This window comes from Physeter macrocephalus, chromosome 5, assembly GCF_002837175.3.
Source record: "Physeter macrocephalus isolate SW-GA chromosome 5, ASM283717v5, whole genome shotgun sequence".
In the NCBI taxonomy this organism is placed as follows: Eukaryota; Metazoa; Chordata; class Mammalia; order Artiodactyla; family Physeteridae; genus Physeter; species Physeter macrocephalus.
The window spans coordinates 57310586-57332238 of record NC_041218.1 but is presented as its reverse complement, the minus strand read 5'-3'; the positions used below and the strand labels follow the sequence as shown (position 1 = coordinate 57332238).

At 38.9% G+C, this 21653-nt stretch overlaps 1 protein-coding gene and 1 long non-coding RNA gene across 5 annotated transcripts in view; one reads left to right on the top strand and one right to left on the bottom strand.

The window, feature by feature from the left end:
- LOC129392137 (uncharacterized) overlaps window positions 1-4239 on the bottom strand; it is an 83114-nt gene extending 78875 nt beyond the window's left edge. Inside the window, exon 1 of the long non-coding RNA XR_008617411.1 lies at window positions 4122-4239. This is a non-coding gene — a long non-coding RNA (uncharacterized lncRNA). The remainder of the gene's footprint in view (window positions 1-4121) is intronic.
- A 441-nt stretch (window positions 4240-4680) lies between these two features.
- Window positions 4681-21532, top strand: CYP51A1 (cytochrome P450 family 51 subfamily A member 1). 4 transcript variants are annotated; one of them, XM_055084987.1, is made up of 11 exons: window positions 4722-5028; window positions 6671-6769; window positions 10405-10581; window positions 11813-11939; window positions 14139-14313; window positions 15233-15352; window positions 15765-15960; window positions 17539-17634; window positions 18208-18376; window positions 18482-18522; window positions 20587-20710. In XM_055084987.1, the coding sequence occupies exons 1-10, from the start codon at window positions 4855-4857 to the stop codon at window positions 18511-18513; spliced, it is 1365 nt and encodes a 454-aa protein (XP_054940962.1). In that variant the 5' UTR covers window positions 4722-4854; the 3' UTR covers window positions 18514-18522; window positions 20587-20710. The 4 variants fall into 4 exon arrangements, with proteins under 4 accessions (XP_007118402.1, XP_054940962.1, XP_007118404.1 ...); XM_007118340.2 differs by lacking the exon at window positions 18482-18522 and having other exon boundaries at window positions 4681-5028; window positions 20587-21532; XM_007118342.4 differs by lacking the exon at window positions 18482-18522 and having other exon boundaries at window positions 20529-20628.
- The last annotated feature ends 121 nt before the right edge of the window (window positions 21533-21653 follow it).

The following is a 21653-nucleotide window of genomic DNA, read 5'->3' as shown; positions in this document are numbered from 1 at the left end:
TTTATAAGGACATCAGCCCTACAAGATTAGGGTCCCACCCTTATGATCTTATTTAACTATTATTACCTCCTCACAGGCCTCATCTCCAAATACAGTCACAATGGGGGGATGGGGCTTCAACATAAGAATTTTGGGGGCACATAAACATTCATTCCATAACAGAAGCTATATAAAGGGCGGGCATTGTTAGGAGACATTCCTCCATCGGTCTCTCATGCTCCTACGCAGTTTGCTGGGCATGCCAAGAATGAGGGCACTTCTGGGCGTGGTGCTAGGCCAGTGAAGTGAGGGCCTCACCCCAGCACAGACTTAGCTTCCTCAGGACCGAACACCTTAGTGGCAGGTGAAGAAAGGGCAGAATTTCCTTCCTTTTTAAGACTGAAAAATATTCCATTGTATCTATATGCCACATTTTGCTTATCCATTAATCCACTGATGGACATTTGAGATGCTTCCATGTTTTAGTTATGGCGAATAATGCTGGTGTGAACAATGGGAAACGCCTTCTCTCTGTGTAATCATGTAGAGTGGCCATCTCTGCTAAGGGCAGGGAAATCTGTGTAAATTTAGCCAGAAATGATTAAGAAATATCATTTAGGAAAATGTTTCTCTTCCATTGTCCCAGAGTTGAGAAACGTTTGTCCTTGGAGAGTGTGTTGGAGAGTGTGTGTGTGTGTGTGTGTGTGTGTGTGTGTGTGTGTGTGTGTTTGGTCCAGTAAGTTACCAGAAAACTACAGGAAGAATGAAGGTGTACATTTCATTTCTCACTGGTGTAGAGACTTGAGGGGCCTAGACTCGAGGCGCCAAATGGGATGGTTTTGCTTAACTGCCTCTTACTGAAAAACTCAGACTTAGGGAAATGTATTGGAGAACTGTGTCTTGTCTCCTGTAAATTGTGTCCCCATCCTCTGCAGCGGGGATGGAGTCTGTGTGTGAGTTGGGCTGTGATTCCTAGGGTAGAACAAATCTCTGTGGGTATGGGTTGGAGTCCTCCTAAATGGAGATTTTTTTTTTACAGTAGGGATTAAAGAAAGCTCCTTCACATAGTAACAGAGAAGTAAATTTAAACACAACCAGATACTGTTCTGTGTCCATGAAGGGGATCCCCCAGTCCCCATGAAATGTTTGTTTTGTTCTTTTCCTGTGACTCTAGAAATAGTCATATTTAAGCATCTGGTTTTAGTTTTTCTCTTGGGTACTAAAATTTATTTTGCTACCTATAATCCTTCAATAAAGTTGTAAAGGTAAGGTCATATGTTGATAGTGTGGTTTTGGGTATTTTAAGGGGAACATCCTTTCTGTCAGAGAGCATCATCTTACTAAGGAATTATGGGAAAGTGAGCAGAGGCTCAGGGCCGAGCAAAGAGGGGAAGAGCTCTTTGGAAAAATGGCTGCAATCTATACTGATTCAGGAGTCAACTTAATATAATCCTCCTCCCCCTCCCAAATATATAAGAGGAAGATTACAAAAAGGGAAGAAAACTTTTAAGAAATGATCCTAGCTTATTTTGTCAAGCATCTTATTGTTTAAATAAACATTAAAAATATTTAAACAAAGAAACTCTGACTTTGATCACAGATGCTTTGTTTATCAATCACCCAGCATTTCAGTCCATTCTTAGATCACAATAAGGAACCAAGTTTAATTTCAATAATATTAAAAGAGTGGTCTGATGAGAAGTATGCGCAACATAGGAAAAAGTTGAATTACCATACTCAACTAGCAAGATAATAGTAGGGTTGAATCTATGGTGAAGCAACAATCTCCCTTTTCATTTTATGATGTGCTTTTGAAACATCACCTTGGAAAACTCATATTAAAATAACAACAACAACAAAATAAATAAATAAAATAACAAAACTATGGTTATACAATGGAACTACCTTGAAGTTTTAATGAATAACAGGTTTTGATTTTAAATGATTTCACAGCAGGGTAGTACTGGTGGTATGCAATTGGTTCCACAGAGAACAAAAACTGAAAACGCCACATATCATACTCTAGGTCAGCAGTTTTCAAACTTCTTGGTTTCAGGACTCCTTCACAAACTTAAAAATTAAGAACTCTAAAGAACTTTTTAAGAAGTGGGTTATATCTATAAATATTTATAGTAGTAAAAATTAAAGTGAAGAAATGAAAATGTTTATTAATTTATTAAAAATAACAATCCCATGTTAATGCATTTTTATGAACACAGTTATATTTTCAAAAACAAAAAAGTGAGAGAGGTGGCATTGTTTTAGATTTTTGCAAATCTGTTTAATGTCTGGCTTAATGGAAGACAGCTGAATTCTCATGTGCTCTCAATCTATTGTGCTAACTATATTGTTTTGATTGAAGTACATTAAAATAACTTGGCTTCACACAGATGTAGAGCTGGAAGAGGGAGGAATATTTTAGTAACTTTTTCAGATAATTATAGATATTCTTCAGAAGTGGTAGTATCTTAAAAGTTAGTTGCATGTAGAGTCTGAAACTGTATCAATGAACTTTTTGTATTCTGTTATATGAAAATCTATTGGTCTAAGTTGTACTTTGAATGGATGTTTCACTCACGCATGATCTTGTAATATCACGCATTGTACCTCTGAAAATACTGGCTCTTAATTTTGCAAAGATTCAATATGCTGACACATTTTATTATACAAACTCCACTTGTTACTAAATTTTATCTGTAGAAAAGTCTGAAGAATTGGTAAGTTGTCAAGTTCATAGTGGTAGATATGTTTTCTAAAATTCTTAATTTTTATTTGAAAGCTTTAATTTTATCACTGGCAACAAATACTGCCAGTGGTTTTCTTTTAAAGGAGAGGCTGACTTCATTTTCAAAGAAAACATCTGTCAAATACCCAAATCTGAAGGATCAAAGTTCGTCACTTGTTCTTTCAAGCAAAAATGCCATTCTGTAAAAAAAGCAGCTAGTTAAAATACATGTACTCAATGGCTGACCTTTAAAAAAATTAATGCTTACAATTTCATCAAGGACCTTCTTAAGCGAAGCAGGCAATTTTTTTCTACTGCAAGTGCATGGCAGTGAAGAATAATGACTACTAGAGTTTTGTGCCACTTGCCATTGATTTGTGCCAAGGTCCCAGAAGTTTTATTTACTATTGATTTGACACCATCACTGCAAATTCCAGCAATAAAAAAGCAAATAATGGTATTATTATAAAGAGCTTTGATTTTGCATACACCCCTTGGAGTCCTGGGGATCTCCAGAAGGCCATGAACCACACTTTGTGAACTGCTATGTATTAGAATGCAGAATATAAAAACGATTAAAAGACACAATCCCTATTCTTAAGTTCATCTTGTAACAATGGAAACCGACTGGAGACGACTGCAACACAGCTTTAGTGATGGAAGAAATGGCAGCCGTGTGGAGGATAGATCAAAGGCAAGCACGGAAGCAGAGACCAGGTAGCATACTACTGCAGTAATGCAGACAAGCAATGATGAGGGCCTGACCTAGGGCAGTGGCAAGAATGGAGAAACTTTTAAGGTGGTGGAATTACAGGACTCGGTGTCTGATTCGATGTGAGGCACAGCGGAGAAGGGCAGTTTGGTGGACAGTGGTGCCCTTCCTACAGAGGCATTACAGGAGGAGAAGGTTGGCAGCGAGGTGGGCGGAGATTTATGAGTTTAGTTTTGCATTAACTATGAGATGAGCATCAGCTCTCTAGGCAGAGGTGTCAGAACAGGCAATTGGCTATTAACTGCTCCTTCCCCGAGGGCCTCGCAGTTCTAATTCCCTTCTGCATCCTCAATGCCTAGCACAGTACCCAGCTCTTAAGGTCGACTGAATAAAGAAATGAATCTGGTCAGGGGCCGTGACAGTCAGCTAACAGGAGGGTTCAATTTGGCAGTCATTTTATATACACGCTTCTTTGAAACCACGGGAGTGGATGAGATCAGGTTGACTGTAGCAGGAGGACTGAACTCCCGCTTCAAAATCTTTCTGGTCCTAAACGGTCAGAATAAGGGGCGTTCTTGGGAAATGTTGCCTCTAGTAGGTCACGACGGCCTACAACATACAAATTTAGCTTGTAAAACCTTTTTCTGGAGAAGGCAGAACACCCAACAACCAAGACTTGTCACCTTTATGTCCGCACTTCAATACCTGTTAGACTGGTTTTACTTGGGGTGAGATGGGACTAACCTCGGCGTCCCAACCTTCTGTGGGTAGACGGCGTCTTTCGCAATCTCCCTTTTCGCGAATATTTGGAACTGTCTCTCCGAACGGCCAGGACGCGGCCCTCGAACAGGGTCAGACGCGGTGCGTTCGCGCGCCCAGGCACGGGGCGGCGCTCCATCCACCCGCCCCGCTGACGCGGCATAAGCTGAGATCACCTCAGCCGCACGCGGTGCAATCACAGAGCGCGCGCCGTCGCCGCCGATGCCGCCGCTACCCCAGTTCTGAGATCCTTCCGCCCGTCCCATCGCGGCGCCGTGTCCTGGCGCCCCGCACCCGGACACACATGCTCCGGGGTCCCGCGATTCTTAGAGGGTGATCTCCTCTTAAGCCCACGTACTCTTCTGTCTCTGTACCACCCGTGCCTTCGGTGCCACCTTCTTCTTCAGACCCTCTCTCCCGGCTTAAGGAGACCTCGGCGTTGTGGCGGTCCTTTTTAAGGGGCGCGGCCAGATCCACGCCCCGCCCCGTTCTGTGACGCACAGGGTGGTGCGCGAGGGAGCCGGGAGTAGGGGGTGGGGCTGGATTTAGTAGGGGACCTGCGGGCAGGGGCTTCCTCCCGACGCGTGTGCCGGCTCTTTTCCCTCCGTCGATTCGGAGGACCCGGGGCGACCTCGGCCTCCAGCGTCTCCGGTGAACTGACGCGGGAGTGGCGGCCGGGATGGTGGTGCTGGGCTTATTGCAAGCGGGCAGGTCGGTGCTGGGGCAGGCTATGGAGCAAGTAACAGGCGGCAACCTCCTATCCATGCTACTCATTACTTGCGCCTTCACGCTCAGCCTGGTCTACCTGCTCCGCCTCGCCGTCGGCCACCTGGCCCCGCTGCCGGCTGGGGCGGTACGTGCACCCCCGGGGGTTCTGGAGGGGGACGCTGCGACCAGGGCAACCGAAGGGCTAGCGGGGGTCTGGGACCGCGGTGGTGCTGGGCTGGGCAGTAGCGGCGGGCGCGCTGGGGGCTGGGGGCGGGGGAGGGTGGCAGTGGCACTGGTGCTGGTGGCGCTGGCGGGCGCGACTGCCTTGACCTTCCTTGCTGGGCTTGCTGCTGGGCGCCCCGATGTCGGTCGCGTTTTTGGTGGTGGCCGCATGTCTGGTCCTGGCTGGGGTCGTGCTTACCTCCATTGTGGTCGTTGGCCAAGGCACTGGTGGCCTTAATGGCCACGGCCGGATCCGGTAGCTGCGGCCCTGGCTGTGGCGCTGAGCGTCCGGTTGGCCGTGCTGGCCGCTGCAGGGGTGTTTCGGGCCTGGTGGGGGCCCTGGTGGTGATGTTTTTGGCAGCTTCGGCCCTGCTGGCCGTCATCCTGGTGGCTACCCTTGTGTGGTTCAGTGTCCTGTGGGCTGTGTCATTACCCCTAATGGCGATTTACATCAGTATGAAAGGAGCTATGTTCAGTTTGGTAGAGTGAGAGTGGCTGGAGTGTTGTAGGAACCTTCCTATGATGCTAATAAAATACCCGATCTTCTAACTTAGTGGCTTTACTGACCACTAGCTTCATGCTTCCTTAATATATTTGATGAAGGCATCCTTAGCCAGACAAACCAAGTGGCTTTTAAAATGACCCTTTTACTGACAATGGAATATACAAACTATTGACCAAGTAGTTTTAAAAATTATTTTTGTTTGAACCATAACAGGCATGAGGCAGTTTTTTTTTTTTCCGGCAGTGTTTTTTTCCCTACATGTGGTATTTTTGAGGAAGTGTTATTTGTCTTTGGAAAGACAAAGGTGACTTTAGAGTTTTAAGATTGTTGCTGCTATTGTCCAAGAGTGAGTCTGTAGAGCTCCTTAGTATTTGAGACCACGAAAGATATGAGCAGTATTATCCTTTTTTATCATTCCAAGTTTGATTTCCAGGAGACTTGATGTTGTAATCTGCAGGTCTCATTTTGGGGCATCTGAAGTACCTTTTATAGTGTGTGCTAAAATGTTCCTGCTAGAACTGATCTACTCTCTGTGTAGAATCAATAGACCTAGATCATTTGTTGAGAGAAGCATGAAATGTGTTCTGTTTACTGATCAGTGTAGCTTCTTAAACATTTCCCTTCTTTCCCTCACGTTCCTTTGTCTTTTTCCCTACCTTCTTTAGTCAAGATTTTGGGACTAAAATTGTGAGTGGTAGTAGAAATAAGTGGTGAAGAAACCATAGTTTGACTTTTCTGGTTTTTTCTACTAATGATTAGGATAGTTGCCTAGAGCCACTAATAATACTGGGCATATTCTAGAAAGTGTTGAGCATTTATAATTGCAACGCCTTGGTGTTTGTCTAGTCGTTTATCTTATACTAGGTTTTGAGTTTCTTCTCTTTTTACTATGGCTATTCTGCTAAGGTATTTGCGGTTTGTTAAGTTACTTTTGGTGCTTCATCTTTTGGTAACTTTTTAATATTAAGGACAAGTTTCTTTTTTTTTAGTCATGAAACTAAACTGAATGTTTTGTAATGTAAACTGGAAGGTTTTTGTTTTGTTTTGTTTTCTCTTGCAGAAAAGTCCACCATACATTTTCTCTCCAGTTCCATTCCTTGGACATGCTATAGCATTTGGGAAAAGTCCAGTTGAATTCCTAGAAAATGCATATGAGAAGGTAAGTCTTCCAGATCATTAGAGGAAAAGAAATGAGTGCTTTTCCAATTTTGTTTTAAATGGCAGAACATTGAAAAAACGTGTAATCTTACGCTTATTCCCACTATAGGAAACTGATAAAATTGGAGCTGCTCTGGTTTAAGAGCTGGAGGGGCCTTGGAGACCCTTTTATGTTCTTCCATGTCCTGGGATGATCTCTGAGGAAATCTAGTTCTGGCAACTATGGTTTAAAAGCCACTGGCCTCAATTTTGTATTCACTGATCATAGTTAAAATTGATACTAATTGACCCTTCTTTTTCTTAACCATGCGTCTGTGGAATTTTCTAACCTGCTTTACATGTCTTCTGTGACTTCACTTCCACTTGGGTGACCCACACAGCACTGTGGCCCCTGAAATCTTTGCCCCTCTCCTCCCCGATGAGCTTTCTCGTACCAGTTGAGCCATTTGCTCCACAGTGCCACTTTGGACTTGTCACTCTTACCTGTTTTACCTCCACAGTATTAATTTAGACACCCTATTCTCAGACCACAACCACTTCTCCTGGTTAGCCTGTCCAACTCCTTCCATTATAACCATTCTTTGACTTCATTAGATGGTCCAGTCCACTGTTCCACTTACTTTCTCCTGCTCCATCAGCCTTCTTTATGTTCCTTCTTTTTACACTTTGGGACCATGGTCTATCATTTCAGTTACACTCTCGCCAGTACCTTAAATTTCCTTGCCCCTGGCTGTTCGTTGTGCTTTACCTGGCAAAAATCCAACCTTGGAGGGAGCCTAATAGTCATTTTTCCTTCCTTGTACCAGATTAGGTCCTTCTAATTTCGTGATTGCCTACCTTGAATGAACTTTGAACACTGCTCAACAGTCCTATTATTTTTCTGTGGTTGGCTTACTTTCCCACTCAGCACAATGACTATTCAAACCTTCACTTTTTGAAACTTCTTAATCTTCCTACCTCTCTCTATTAAAGCAGATGACTTTGTCTCCTTTGTAAAGAGAGATTAAAAACCATCAAGTGGGAACTCCCTCATGTTCCCAATTTCAAACATACAAATCTGCTTATAGCAATATATATATAAAATAGTATTCTCTTTTCTTCCTATTATATTAATAATTCGAAAACACTTAACTTTATGCAGTACTGAGTGCTTTATATATATTATCTCACTGAAGCTCCACCAAAATACTTTCAGGTATATCCATTTTATAGATGACAAAACTGAGAAACCGGTTATTTAATTTGTTCTTGGGCTCACTGCTAGCTAGTGACCAAGCCAGGATTAATACATGGTCTGATATCCGAGTCTGTGCTTTTAATGATGATGTTGATACTACTACTACTAATAGAAACCACTTACATTATATTTATGATGGCCAATGCACTGTTTTCTTTTATGTATATATAATATATGATGACATGAGAGATATATATATATCATGGTATATATATCAAAAAATATATATGTATATACTTAATCTTGACAACAGTTCTGTGAAGTAGTCATTATTATTATTCTTCCCATTTTATAGGTGAGGGAAACTGAAGCACAGCAATGTTAATTTCTCTGACTGTAGGACCAAGGTCACAGCTAATATATGGAGGAGCTGGGATATGAACCTAGGCAATCTGGCTCCAGAATCTTGTGCTCTAGCCCACTATATGCTGTCACCTTGATTTTATTACACTATTTTGCCTTCTATGGGAGATTAAACTCTCCATCCCTCTTTTGTCACAGGAACCTTCTGCTATTATTTCTTCTCTCTATAGTTGACTTCTCTCTCAACTAGATCTTTCCCATTTTCTCTGGAAAGTTCTCAAAGGTCACCAATTTAAAAAGACCAAAGCTTCTCTTGGCCACTCAGTCTCCTCTCATGTCCCTCCCCCTGCAGCGAGTTGTCTGTACTTAGTCCCTATTTCCACACGTCCTACTTACTTACTTTTTAGTCCACTCTAGTCTGTCTTTTAGCCCCTTCACTAATGAGCTCCATGTCCTAATCCAGTGAACTTGACTTCTCAGCTCTATTTGTCAATGATGACCACTCCCTCCTTAAATGTGGCTTCTCTCATTTTTTCTTCTACTTCTATGACTACTTCTTCTCTAACTCATTTGTGAGCTCACGCCTGGCCATTTACTGTTGGGGTTCACTGAGGTTTGGTCCTTGGCCTTTATTCTTTCCTAGGTGATCTTGTCTCTACCTGCAGCTGCAGTTATTAGCCAGATATAGATAACACCCAAATTAATGTCTCTGGTTCAGGTCTCTTCTCTGATCTTCAGACCTGGATATCCACCTCCCACATGATTCTTTCTTAGTTGACCAAAGGCACCTGAAATCCAACATTTTAAAAGTCTGACCCTTGATTTTTCTCTCTCCAATCCTGGTTGTCCTATTTGCTTCTCTCACCATTGTTCTCCCAGTTTTGCAATGTACCAGAGGCCTAGGAGTCATTCTTGACACTTCTCCATCCATCAGTCCATTGCCAAGTGTGCAGGTTCTCTCTTCAGAATACTTCTGTATCCATCTGCTTCTGATCTCCACTGCTCCTCCATTACCTTGTCCCAAGTATTCATCATCAGGCTCCTGTAACAGGCTCACTGGTCCTCTGGCTTTCCTTTAGCTCCTGTCCCTCTCTCCTCTCCATACAGGAGCCAGAGGGATCTTTCTTTTAAAATATGCACAGATTAGTCTCTTTCCCATGCAGTTTAAAATCTTCCATCACATTTCATTGCTTGCAAGGATGAAACTTCCTGAATATGGCTTACGAGGCTCTGTATGGTCTCGGCCCTACCAGACTCTGCCCTCATCTCATCCTTTCCCTCTCTTTCTCTCACCTTTAGGACCTTTGTGCATGCTCAACCATCAGGCTAACTGCTACCATCCTTCAGGTCTCAGCTCAGTGTCTTTTTCTCTTTGTAGTCTCCCTTTGATCATTCTCTCATTGCAGAGTTGCTTTCTGTTGTGTAGTACTTCTCACATTTGCAGTTTTACATTTGTTAATGTGATTATCTGATCAAGTTGTATCTTTTTCAATAGACTAAGTTTCATGAGTCACAGACAGTATTTTTGTTCATGATTGTATCCCCAGTGCCTACAGTCTGCAATAGTAATCAGAAAACTGAAAAGTAGTTAACACTTAACTTGATTAACAAAAAATTAAAAATGAAATCATTCAGTGTTTGTGAGATAGTGGTAATACTGATAACTAAATAAACTTCTGGTGTCTTCATATAGCAAGTACTGTAGGAAAGGTCATATCCTTTGGCTACTCCTGTAAATTTATCTTTAACCAAAGGGAAAAAAATCTATATTCTCAGAGATATTCATTATATAATTATCTATAATAAGTAAAAAATGGACACATCAACCGTAGTGAAAGAACAGTTAACATATGATGTTTGTGTAAAAGATAGAAAATATTTTCAACATAAATAGTGAAAAATGCAGAGTAGAAAGTTTTACTTATATTTTATTTGCAACTGAATGAATATAATTTGGACAAAGACTGGGGGAAGAATTGTATTAAGGTTTATGAATGTTTTAATTTTCAGCAGTGTATTATTTTGTTATTTAAGATGAGTGTCTTAGCACTGTGGATTTTTTTGTAACATCACTATGGGTACTTTTCTCACTTTAGTATGGACCTGTATTTAGTTTTACCATGGTGGGCAAGACGTTTACCTACCTTCTGGGGAGTGATGCTGCTGCACTGCTTTTTAATAGTAAAAATGAAGACTTGAATGCAGAAGATGTCTACAGTCGTCTGACAACACCTGTGTTTGGGAAGGGAGTTGCCTATGATGTGCCTAATCCAGTAGGTGACACTGTTATCTTGAAGAAAGACAAATCTGTACTATAATAATTATAGCTAGTAGTGTAAATTATATATCTAAAGTATAGAAGCACTTTATTCTTTGACTCAAAAATCTGAAGAATCATGAGACAGTTAAAAGAAGGAAAACCATGGGTAGCTGACAAAGAATGGGTATTTTGTCTTATAGTTGCTGGCATGGACTAAGCAATTTTAAAGGGCTTCCTGTACAAAGAAATAGAATCAATGAGAACTTAGTGTATTAGGATTTGATTTGAGTGAGTAAGAAAAAAAATCCCATTATTTCATCAGGAGGGCCTCCTACCTTCCTACTCCCACCTGAAATTTTAGCATAAGAGCTCTTTTGAGCTAGAGATTATTGGCTTTAGAAGTTTGGGTGATTTCTTTCCTCCCGAAAAGTCAAATATTAAAGTGCTGCAATTTGATGTAAAATGCAAATCAGATAATTAGCCCAGTTACTTGGTGTGGGCTCTGGCTGTGAAGGTACCATGCATTACCCAATACCCTAGTATAGCAGGTAAGAATTGACATTGAGTGTTGCTTCTGGGGATTGAGGAGGTGTGGGCGAATGAATAGCTCTCCTCAAGACCAAAAGCAAGAGCCTTGGGCAATCCCTCTGTTTGGATATATCTATTCATCTTCCACACAGCTTATCAGATTCTTAAAATAGAACTGCCCCAAAGGGCTAAAACCATTCTTTGTCTTAGTGTGAATTTATTCCGACTGTATTACATTCTTATTAAACTTTTGGAAGATAGCGTAAGTGAGGAATGGTATTTGTTTGGGAATAGATGGGAGAATATGTGAAGGAGGATAAAAATATTAGCAAAGCGTAGTGGACCTTTGGGAGATTGTGTTGGCATCTGGGTTTGGTTGGAAGACTAGAATATAACAGAATAGGACTAGTGAGCCGTGCAGTCAGGCGTGGGGAAAGCGTGTATGTATAGAAAGGAAGGCAGGAAGTGGGATTCCTAATTTATCATTTGTCTTGGGCCTGCGTAGCAAGTGTCTTCTATGTGTTACTTCAGATATATGCATAGATGCTTTAAATTTCCCATATCTGGTGTGTAGTTAAGAAAATTATTTTTATTTTTATTTTCAATTTTTCGGAAGATTGTTTTCTTTGAGTGTTGAAGAGTTATAATAACCCAAATGAATCTTATGATAAAACAAAATTGTGTTTTAATTCTTATATACCCTTAATATTTTGAAGGTTTTCTTGGAGCAGAAGAAAATGTTAAAAAGTGGTCTTAACATAGCCCACTTCAGACAGCATGTTTCTATAATTGAAAAAGAAACAAAGGAGTACTTTCAAAGTTGGGGAGAAAGTGGAGAAAAAAGTAAGCAAAATGTTTTGGTTTTGCATTTGTCCTAATATGTCTACTTTTCTGTGACTAGAAATCTTAAGAGTGTGTGTGTGTGTGTGTGTGTGTGTGTGTGTGTGTGTGTGTGTAAAAAGCAAACTACACCATATGTAAAACCACCTTAGATTTAGTGAAATGAACATGTTATGATTACTGTGGAGTTAAAAGACCCGAGAGGAAGTGATTACAGTAAGTCTCCTACATACGAACCTTCAAGTTGCGAACTTTCAAAGATGTGATTGTGCACCGTATGCCAGATGTTGTACTGTACTACTGTACTTTTCAAGGTACTGTACTGTAAGATTAAAAATGTTTTCTTTATTTTTTGTGTTTTTTTTAATGTATTATTTGTGTGAAAAGTATTATAAACCTATTACAGTACAGTACTATATAGCGGATTGTGTTAGTTGGGTACCTAGGCTAATTTTGTTGGACTTATGAACAAATTGGACTAACGACTACACCCTCAGAACAGAAGTTGTTTGTATGTAGGGGACTTACTGTATTGCTGCTCATTTAGCAAAACCTTAAAATGGGTTAATTAATGTTTGTATTATTTAGCTCATTTATGTGAATAATATAAAAATGATTCATAATTGAATTTTGAAATAAACTGAATGTAAAACTTACATTCAAGGTCATTTTATTTTATTTTATTTTGGGGTGGGGGGCGGCTACGCGGGCCTCTCACTGCTGTGGCCTCTCCCATTGTGGAGCACAGGCTCCGGACGTGCAGGCCCAGCGGCCATGGCCCACGGGCCCAGCTGCTCCGCGGCACGTGGGATCTTTCCTGACCAGGGCATGAACCCGTGTCCCCCGCATCGGCAGGCGGACTCTCAACCACTGCACCACCAGGGAAGCCCTCAAGGTCATTTTAAGATAATAAATAAAATAAAAATTTTTGAACTCCCAATGGGCAAGTAGAAGTCTAAATGACTTAATTATATATGTATTACGTTATTTTTCTCATATTGTATGGGAATGATTTATTCCAAGAAAAAAGTAAATTTAAATACATAAGCTTACTCTACCACCAAAAGTGTGATTTTAGCTGTTCCCGATAGAAATCTTAAAAAAATGTATTGTATGCTTTCTCGCATTATATAGGGAGTATATTGAATGTAACTTAAAATTCTTTGGATTCTGTGAATCCAGTTTTTATATTGGACTGCAGTAATTGTTGCCTTCAGAGACAATTGTCATACTCATAGCAGGAAGCAACATCTGCCTACAGGGCAGTAAGACCTCTGTGTAGGTCACCACATTCTGGGTCTGGTCTTCAGCTTCTATAAAAGGTCCAGAACCTGGTTTTACTTAATATACCTAAAGTTCATGGGACATATTTCCTATTCTACAAGAAGCTGATGCATGAACTAGAATGCCAGCTGAATAAATACAAGTGAGATATAATTATGGCACCAAGAACCCCAGAATATTTACTGAACTTCTCTTTTTTGGCAATCTAATTGGAAAGCCAAATGATAACTGGAAGTTCGTTTGGTGAACATGGAATTAAAGAGCAGGATATTGATTGGGTAATTGTTAGGACTTTTAAAGTGTCACCCAGATGTGCTTGCCTGATGCATCTGTCTCTAATGTTTGGATATACAAGTTGGTGGTTACAGTTTTCTTTTATGTATGGTCAAGACTTCAGTTTTTTCCTGACCTTTGAGTTTCCCACTTTTCAGTTTTTTTCTCACTTTTGACCTGGGGAATAATCCATTCTTCAGTCTTTGGACTGCTCTTCCTTGGAAATCACCTTATTATTGTCCCCATATGCACTAAATAAATAACCTTTTTACTGCCTTTATTATACTGTGATCTGGAACTCAGATAACCACATTCTTTTTTTTTTTTAACCACATTCATTTTTATCTTCATTTTATCTTTTCAAGATGAAGGGCTCATGAGTATGAGTGAGGCTTTAGATACCTTTGTGGCATCTATTTTGGCTGTCCAAAGAGGTGGGGTGCCTCCCATCATGTGGTTTCTTCCCTCTCTTTGTTGTAGCCACATATTTATAGGCTTTTTTTGATGGTATGAATAGGATCTTGTTGGTTCCTGAGTTAAGTTTTTATTCTCATTTTCTTCACAGTACTTTTATATCTCTAAGAAAACAGAACATTTCAAAAGAATTTTTGGAAAAAGTAATGGGAATGATCTTTTTCCCTCTAGATTTGTTTGAAGCTCTTTCTGAGCTCATAATTTTAACAGCTAGCCATTGTTTACATGGAAAGGAAATCAGAAGTCAACTCAATGAAAAGGTGGCACAACTGTATGCAGATTTGGATGGAGGTTTTAGCCACGCAGCCTGGCTCTTGCCAGGCTGGCTCCCTTTGCCTAGTTTCAGGTATGGATAAAGAAATGATACTTAGTCATTTCACTTTGTTTAATTACTGTAGTGTTGGTTTGCTTTGTATTAACAAAGATAAAAATTAAATATAAAACCAACAAATTGGGGGAAGATTATGAGCCTCCATTCTTCTGTAAGCATTCGATATTTCTTTACACAGTGAGCTTATTTAAGGTAAGTTTCAGTTAATTAGAAAGGTAATTTGTTGTCTATCTGTTCCCATATTTTAAAACCTACTTATCTCACATATTCCTTGTACTCAGGAGGGTTTCTCAACTCTACCTAAAAGCGATACAGCCCTTCTAAGCACTTGTTTGAAAGTATTTGACTAATTTGTAGTATATTGTGAAGTTTGTTTTGAGGTATTAGTACCTTTCTTTAATTTTCTCTTTGTCTCCTTGACAGCTCTATTATCTCCTTAAGAGCAGGGATCATCTATGATACAGAGAAACATTGCTTATAGGACTTGACGTGTAGTTTAGTGTCTTGCATATTAGTAGTCTCTCTGTGCCTTTGTTGATTCATTTCTGTTCAGGTGAAAAATGGGGATTTATTCAAATGCTAAATCCTGCAGAAGAACCAGAGTGACTCTGTCTGCTTCAAGAATTAATTTGGTTAAAATTGGAATTTCATGTTAATGTAAAAGAGTATTCTGCTTTCTCTTAAACTGGAAAATGGTTATAAAGGAATAATCATTTGAGTCTTATTTTAGACCTTTAGTTAGAACACAGATAGTGTGTAAAGAATCAGGGATATGTATGTTAAAACACATTTCCTGCCCTTAAAGACCTTAGAAATCCCTAACAATATAAGATTTTCATGGCTTCTTTTTTTTCTCTTGGTTCTGAGTTTTGTCAGTTTGATGCCTGAAAGTATTACCTTATTTTTTAAAGTCATTTTCACGTTTGAATTACAGACGCAGGGACAGAGCTCATCGAGAGATCAAGAATATTTTCTATAAGGCAATCCAGAAACGCAGAGAATCAGGAGAAAAAATTGATGACATTCTCCAAACTTTACTAGATTCTACTTACAAGTAAGAGCTCTTCAGATCACATATTAAACTGAAGCAGGAAATTTTTTACACATTAAAACATAGTTAAATAGTATGTACATTTAAAAAGTAATAATGCTGGCAAAATTAGTAGGTATGACCTTTGAACTTTTTAAATGGATGAGACATAAATTACTGGGATCCTGTGCCTTACTGGAATCCCAGTACTGTGCATGGTGAAAAGTTTGCTAGTAAACCTCAGTGAAGTCTTTTGTAACCAGTATCATATTTTCTATTGGTCTGTCTCTTTTCCCTAAAGGAAAAAAAAAAAAATTCTGACTTGTGGTGGGCAAATGCAAGAGAAAAATTAATTCATTTTGACCCTTTATATAAAGGTTGAGACATGAAGTGTGTCTTCCAAATGTTAAATTTGTGTGTGCGGTCCATTCTTTAGGGATGGGCATCCTTTGACAGATGATGAAGTAGCAGGCATGCTTATTGGACTGCTCTTGGCGGGGCAGCATACATCCTCAACTACCAGCGCCTGGTTGGGCTTCTTTTTGGCCAGAGACAAAACACTTCAAGAAAAATGTTACTTAGAACAGAAAACAGTCTGTGGAGAGAATCTGCCTCCCTTAACTTATGACCAGGTTTGTTGGATTTTCAGTTTCATTGCTGCCTCTGACACTGAGTATGTGTGGCTTATTTTTAAAGGGGACAATTTGGGATTTTCTGTATACTATAGATTAAATTGATTAGATTCTTTATTTTTAGAAAATTCCCCATAGCCTTCTCTGAAATGTCCTAATGCTGGATCCAGTTTACTAGTATTCTTTTGAGGATTTTTGCATCTATATTCATAAAGGATAGTGGTCTGTAGTTTTATTGTTATGTCTTTGACAGGTTTTGTTATCAGAGTATTACTGGTCTCAGAGAATGAGTTTGGAAGCATTCCCTCCTCTTTTACTTTTTGGAAGACTTTGTGAAGGATTGGTATTCTTTCTTACATGTCTGGTAGAATTCACCAGTGAAGCCATCTACGTCTGTGTTTTCTTTGTGGGAAGTTTTTTGATTACCAATTCAATATCTTCACTTGTTACAGGTCTATTCATATGTTCTGTTTCTTTTTAAGTCAGGTTTGGCAGTTTGTGTCTTTCTAGGAATTTGTCTATTTCATCTAGGTTGCCTAATTTGTTGGCATACAATTTTTTTTTTTTTTTTTTTTTTGGGTGTACGCGGGCCTCTCACTGTTGTGGCCTCTCCCATTGCAGAGCACAGGCTCTGGACGTGCAGGCTTAGTGGCCATGGCTCACGGGCCCAGCTGCTCTGCGGCATGTGGGATCTTCCCGGACCGGGGCACGAACCCATATCCACTGCATCGGCAGGCAGACTCCCAACCACTGCGCCACCAGGGAAGCCCCATACAATTGTTAAAGTATTCTCTTAGCATCCTTTTTATTTCTATTAGGTCAATAGTGATGTCTCTTCTTTCATTCCTGATTTTAGTAACTTTTAAAGTGATAGCTTAATTGATACATAATTCAGATACTATAAAATCTACCCACTTATACAATTCACTGGTTTTTAAAATATATTCATAATTGTGAAACCATCATCACAATTTCATTTTAGAGTATTTACATCACTTCCAAAAGAGAGCTGGTACCCATTAGCAGTCATGCTTCATTTCCCCTGCCCCTGGCAACCACTAATCTACTTTTTGTCTCTATGGATTTGCCTATTCTGGACATTTCATATGAATGGAATCATACAATATGTGGTCTTTTGTGACTGGCTTCTTTCACTTAGCATGTTTTCAAGGTTAATCCATGTTGTAGCATGTATCAGTACTTCAATCTGTTTTATTGCCAAGTAATATTCCATCGTATGGCTGTACCACATTTATTTATCTCTTCATCAGTTGATCGACATTTGGGTTGTTTCCACCCTCTGGCTACTGTGAATAACACTGCTCTAAACATTTGTGTATAGGTTTCGAAAAAGCTAACATTGATGATTTTTGCTAATGTTTTCATTTTTTAGATGAGTGAATTTTTGAAGGTCCTTACCATGCCATTCTTCAGAGTGATCTGTTATCTTGCCTTCTTTTTCTTTACTGACCATGGACAGTAATAAAACAAGATATTCCCAGTTACCCTGAACTTGTTTGTATCCTGTTGAAGTGTGTTAAATATTTGTAAAACTCGGGAAATTTTTTCTCTTTTTAGCTCAAGGACCTAAATTTTCTTGATCGCTGCATTAAAGAAACATTAAGACTTCGACCTCCTATAATGACCATGATGAGAATGGCCAAAACTCCTCAGGTGAGTCTCCTGGCTAGAACTTTTCCTCTGTGCCCCCAGTTGTTGTTTATCAAAAAGAAATATCATAATATCAAAGAGAATTTTTTAAATTAAAAAAGTAGAATAATCACTTCTACATAATTTTCAGTTTTACATATTTTAAATGTATAAATATTTTTACATAATTGCAGACAGTATACATGCTCATCTGTTCTCCCTACATTTTAATTTAACAATTAGGGTTTTTTAAAATGGAAGTATATTTTTTTCTTGGTGTTTAAAATAACACGTGTTGTTGTAAAAAATTGTAACAGTGTGGAAGTGTGTAAATTGGATTGTGAAAGGTTCCTTGAAATCCCACCCCTACCCCCAAGGCATTATCACTTTTTAAAATTTGTGTATATAATTCCAGCCCAATGTGTGTTATTTGGAAATCACCTTGAGTTAAAATAATTTTTAACTGGCCTATCATGTAGCCAGTTTAAAAATATATGTATATTTCATGTATATTAATGCTTTATTACACAATGGTGTGATTATTTGTTAGAATATTTTTAAATTAGCTAGTGAAATGTGTGTTGCTTTCATTTGTAGACTGTGGCAGGGTATACCATTCCTCCAGGACATCAGGTGTGTGTTTCTCCCACTGTCAATCAAAGACTTAAAGACTCATGGGTAGAACGTCTGGACTTTAATCCTGATCGCTACTTACAGGACAATCCAGCATCAGGAGAGAAGTTTGCTTATGTGCCATTTGGAGCTGGTAAGATGATTACATTTGACACTTGTTTATTCTGATAACGTATTTGTGCCTGTCAGAATAATCCATGTGAATTTTATTTACAAATACCTTTCCCTTTCCTTATAGGGACATTCCTGCAAACATCTGTAGGAGTGTAATCTTTGCAGGTTGGAAAAAATATTTCATTTGTACTAAAGGAAATAGTTCTGTGAATCCTTATAATGTTCTATTACCTTCTAACCTATCTAGTTTTATCAGTTCTAATCTTTATAGTCCACCCTGTTTTCCCTTATCATAGTATTTAAAGCTCTTTGTGAATTCTGTTTTAAAGAACCATTGGAGTTAGCACACCATTTGGGCAATTATTTCAGGCTAAATATGATGAGACAATCAGCATTTCAGAAAAGACCAATGGCACAGAAGCTTTTCTGGATTGTTAGTGAACTTTTTGGTTCTCTGCCTATATATCCTGATGATAAGATGGTCTTTAAATTTGGGCAGGTTGTGCATAGGTATGCAAACCTCTGCATTTCAATTAAGATCCTAAAATAACACAGGCAGACTCTCATTCCTCCAATAATTTCTCCATTCACTGGTACTTTGTACAGATTAAACTATATTCTATGAATTATTTGTTTTTCCAAAGAAATCATTTAAGTGACATGACATTTTTGTCATTGGTCACACCTTTTCCATACATAAACGAAAGTATAAAGTCCTTTGGGAACTTCAGATCTTAATAACTATTTAGTAAAGAAATTCAATAACGGTATATGATATGAATATCAATAAAAGAGTCATAGATCGTTCAAGTAGTTGGAAGGGGCATTAGTTCTCCAGCCCCAGTTCTGCCCCATTTCTAAACTGACAATTATCGGGCTTTTATCTGGGGTTAGTGCAGACCCCATTGGTTAACAGCTCAGTCCCACAAGACTGTCCCTCACCACTTTAGATGCCAATTACAAGTCCAGGTTGTCACCTGTTTTTCTGACCAACGGGCTATAAATTCGAGGTTCTCTAGATCCCCTCCTTGGGGTTCCATAATTTGTTAGAATGGCTCACACAACTTAGAAAAGTTTATTTACTAGACTACTGGTTTACTATAAAAGTATACAACTCAGGAATAGCGTGATTGAAGAGAAGCATAGAGCAAAGTAGAAGGAAGGGGTACACAGCTGCCAAGCCCTCTGTGGGTATGCCACCCTCCCAGCACCTCCACGTTTACTATCCTCGAAGCTCTCTGAACACTGTCCCCTGTCCTGTCCCTTCCCTGTACTTCTGTAGGGATTTTGTGGAGGCTTCATTACATAGGCACGATTGATTAAATCACTGGTCATTGGTGATTAATTCAACCTCCAGACCCTCTCTCTCCTGGAAGCTGGTGGGTATTGCTGAAAGTTCCAACCCTCTAATCACGTGGTTTGTTCCCCTGGCAGTCACTCATTAGCAAACTCAACTGTGGTTGAAAGGGGCTTGTTATGAATAACAAAAGGCTCTTTTCCTCTTTGACCTTTACTGCTCTTTTCACTTAAGAAATTCCACAGGTTTGAGGAGCTCTGTGCCAAGATGGAAGACTAAATACGTATTTCTTATTGCAAACCACATTATCACAGTTGCCATACCTTAGTATTGAAGTCAGATTTGAAGTCAGTTTAAGTCCTCCAACTTGGTTATCTCGTTAAGGATCGCTTTGGATATCCTAGTCCTTTGCATTTCTGTATGCATTTTATAATCAGCTTGTCAGTTTTTACATGTATATGACCTTTTAAGTTTTGATGTGTTGCTATTTTTGGTTTATTAAATTTATTTTTCTTCCATTATCATTTGTAATGGCATTTATAGTTTTGATTGGAAGGTTCATATTAACTTTTGACTATGGCTCTCTTGGGACAGAAGTTAAGAATATTCTAGTATATTTCCAAATTAGATTATCATCATATGTTTCAAACCTTACTTATTTTTAACCTAGATAGATGTTAGGTTTCAAAAAAATTGGAAAAATGATTGTATAATTACCCATGTGCTGTTTCCCCTAGTAACAGACATTAAAAATCTCTTGGGATTTTTATTAGTTATTTACATTCTTGTGAAAAGAATATGTCATCTTTTTACTATAATATCTGTATGTCTGCTATTCACCTTAACTGTAGATAAACAAATTTTATCACTCCAGGCTCAAAGACATGAGAAAGAATTTCAACCGACTGTTATGGAAACGTTTTCTCTTACAGGGCGTCACCGTTGTATTGGGGAGAATTTTGCTTATGTTCAAATCAAGACAATTTGGTCTACTATGCTTCGTTTATATGAATTTGATCTCATTGATGGATATTTTCCCACTGTAAATTATACAACAATGATTCACACCCCTGAAAACCCAGTTATCCGATACAAACAAAGATCAAAATGAAAAAGGCAGCAAGGAACTAAAATGTGAAACATCACTGTAAACTGCAAAAGCATTGAAGAGAATGAAGTTTTACGAAACAACTCCCAGTGTACTTATTTTTGAGTGTGTAATTTTAAAAGCCAGCTTAACTTACGGTTTTTATATTTTAACTGAATGGTTCCATCAAATCCAATGGCATTTCAGAAATTTCCCAATAGTTTTATGATGGATGGATAAAGGAAAACTATAAATTTCTATATAGTTGGTTTCCTTTCCTTTAAGGAAATCAGGCTCATTAGTTTGGGGGGGGATCTTTGGTAATTGGCAGATTCTAAGTAACACAATTTCCAGGTATTAAGAGCATACATAGCCCTTGGCAAGTAAGTTCAGAGTGTTCAACTCTTGTACTATCTGCAAGTATAAAAAAGCCCAGTGAAATACTTGGAAGCCTTAGATTATTCACTTGTTGGGCAATGTATGTATGTGTAAGGATGGGTGGGTAGGGAATAAACTCACCTTTAAAGCCTTGGATAAAAGAGAATCCTATTGTTTTGGTATGATATTTAGCAGTGATGGGGCTATATTGTAGGAAAATATATTTGAAATAACTGGAAGCACTGTCTGTAGGAAATTGAGATCTATGACAATGAGTAATTGTTTTTCCTAAAAAATAATTAATATGAAAGACTGCTTGTGTAACTTGATCTAATTACTAAATATTACATATTTATCTGTTTGATAAATTTGTATCTGGTTCCACATGGTTGCATCTGTGTGGAAGTCCAAAATAAAGTCCTTGAGGGATAAGTTTTGTTCTCTTTGGCTCAGGGTGGTTCCTGTTTCCTCTCCAGAATCTAATTAGGGATGTTTGTTACTAGTTCTGTTAGTTTAGGTTAACAAGCTTTTTAT

Coding starts and splice junctions, on each gene's coding strand:
- CYP51A1 (XM_007118340.2), top strand. CDS start 4,855: ATGGTGGTGCTGGGCTTATTGCAAGCGGGCAGGTCGGTGCTGGGGCAG. Junction 10,582..11,812: donor CCTATGATGTGCCTAATCCA/GTAGGTGACACT, acceptor AATATTTTGAAG/GTTTTCTTGGAGCAGAAGAA. Junction 15,353..15,764: donor TTACTAGATTCTACTTACAA/GTAAGAGCTCTT, acceptor TCCATTCTTTAG/GGATGGGCATCCTTTGACAG.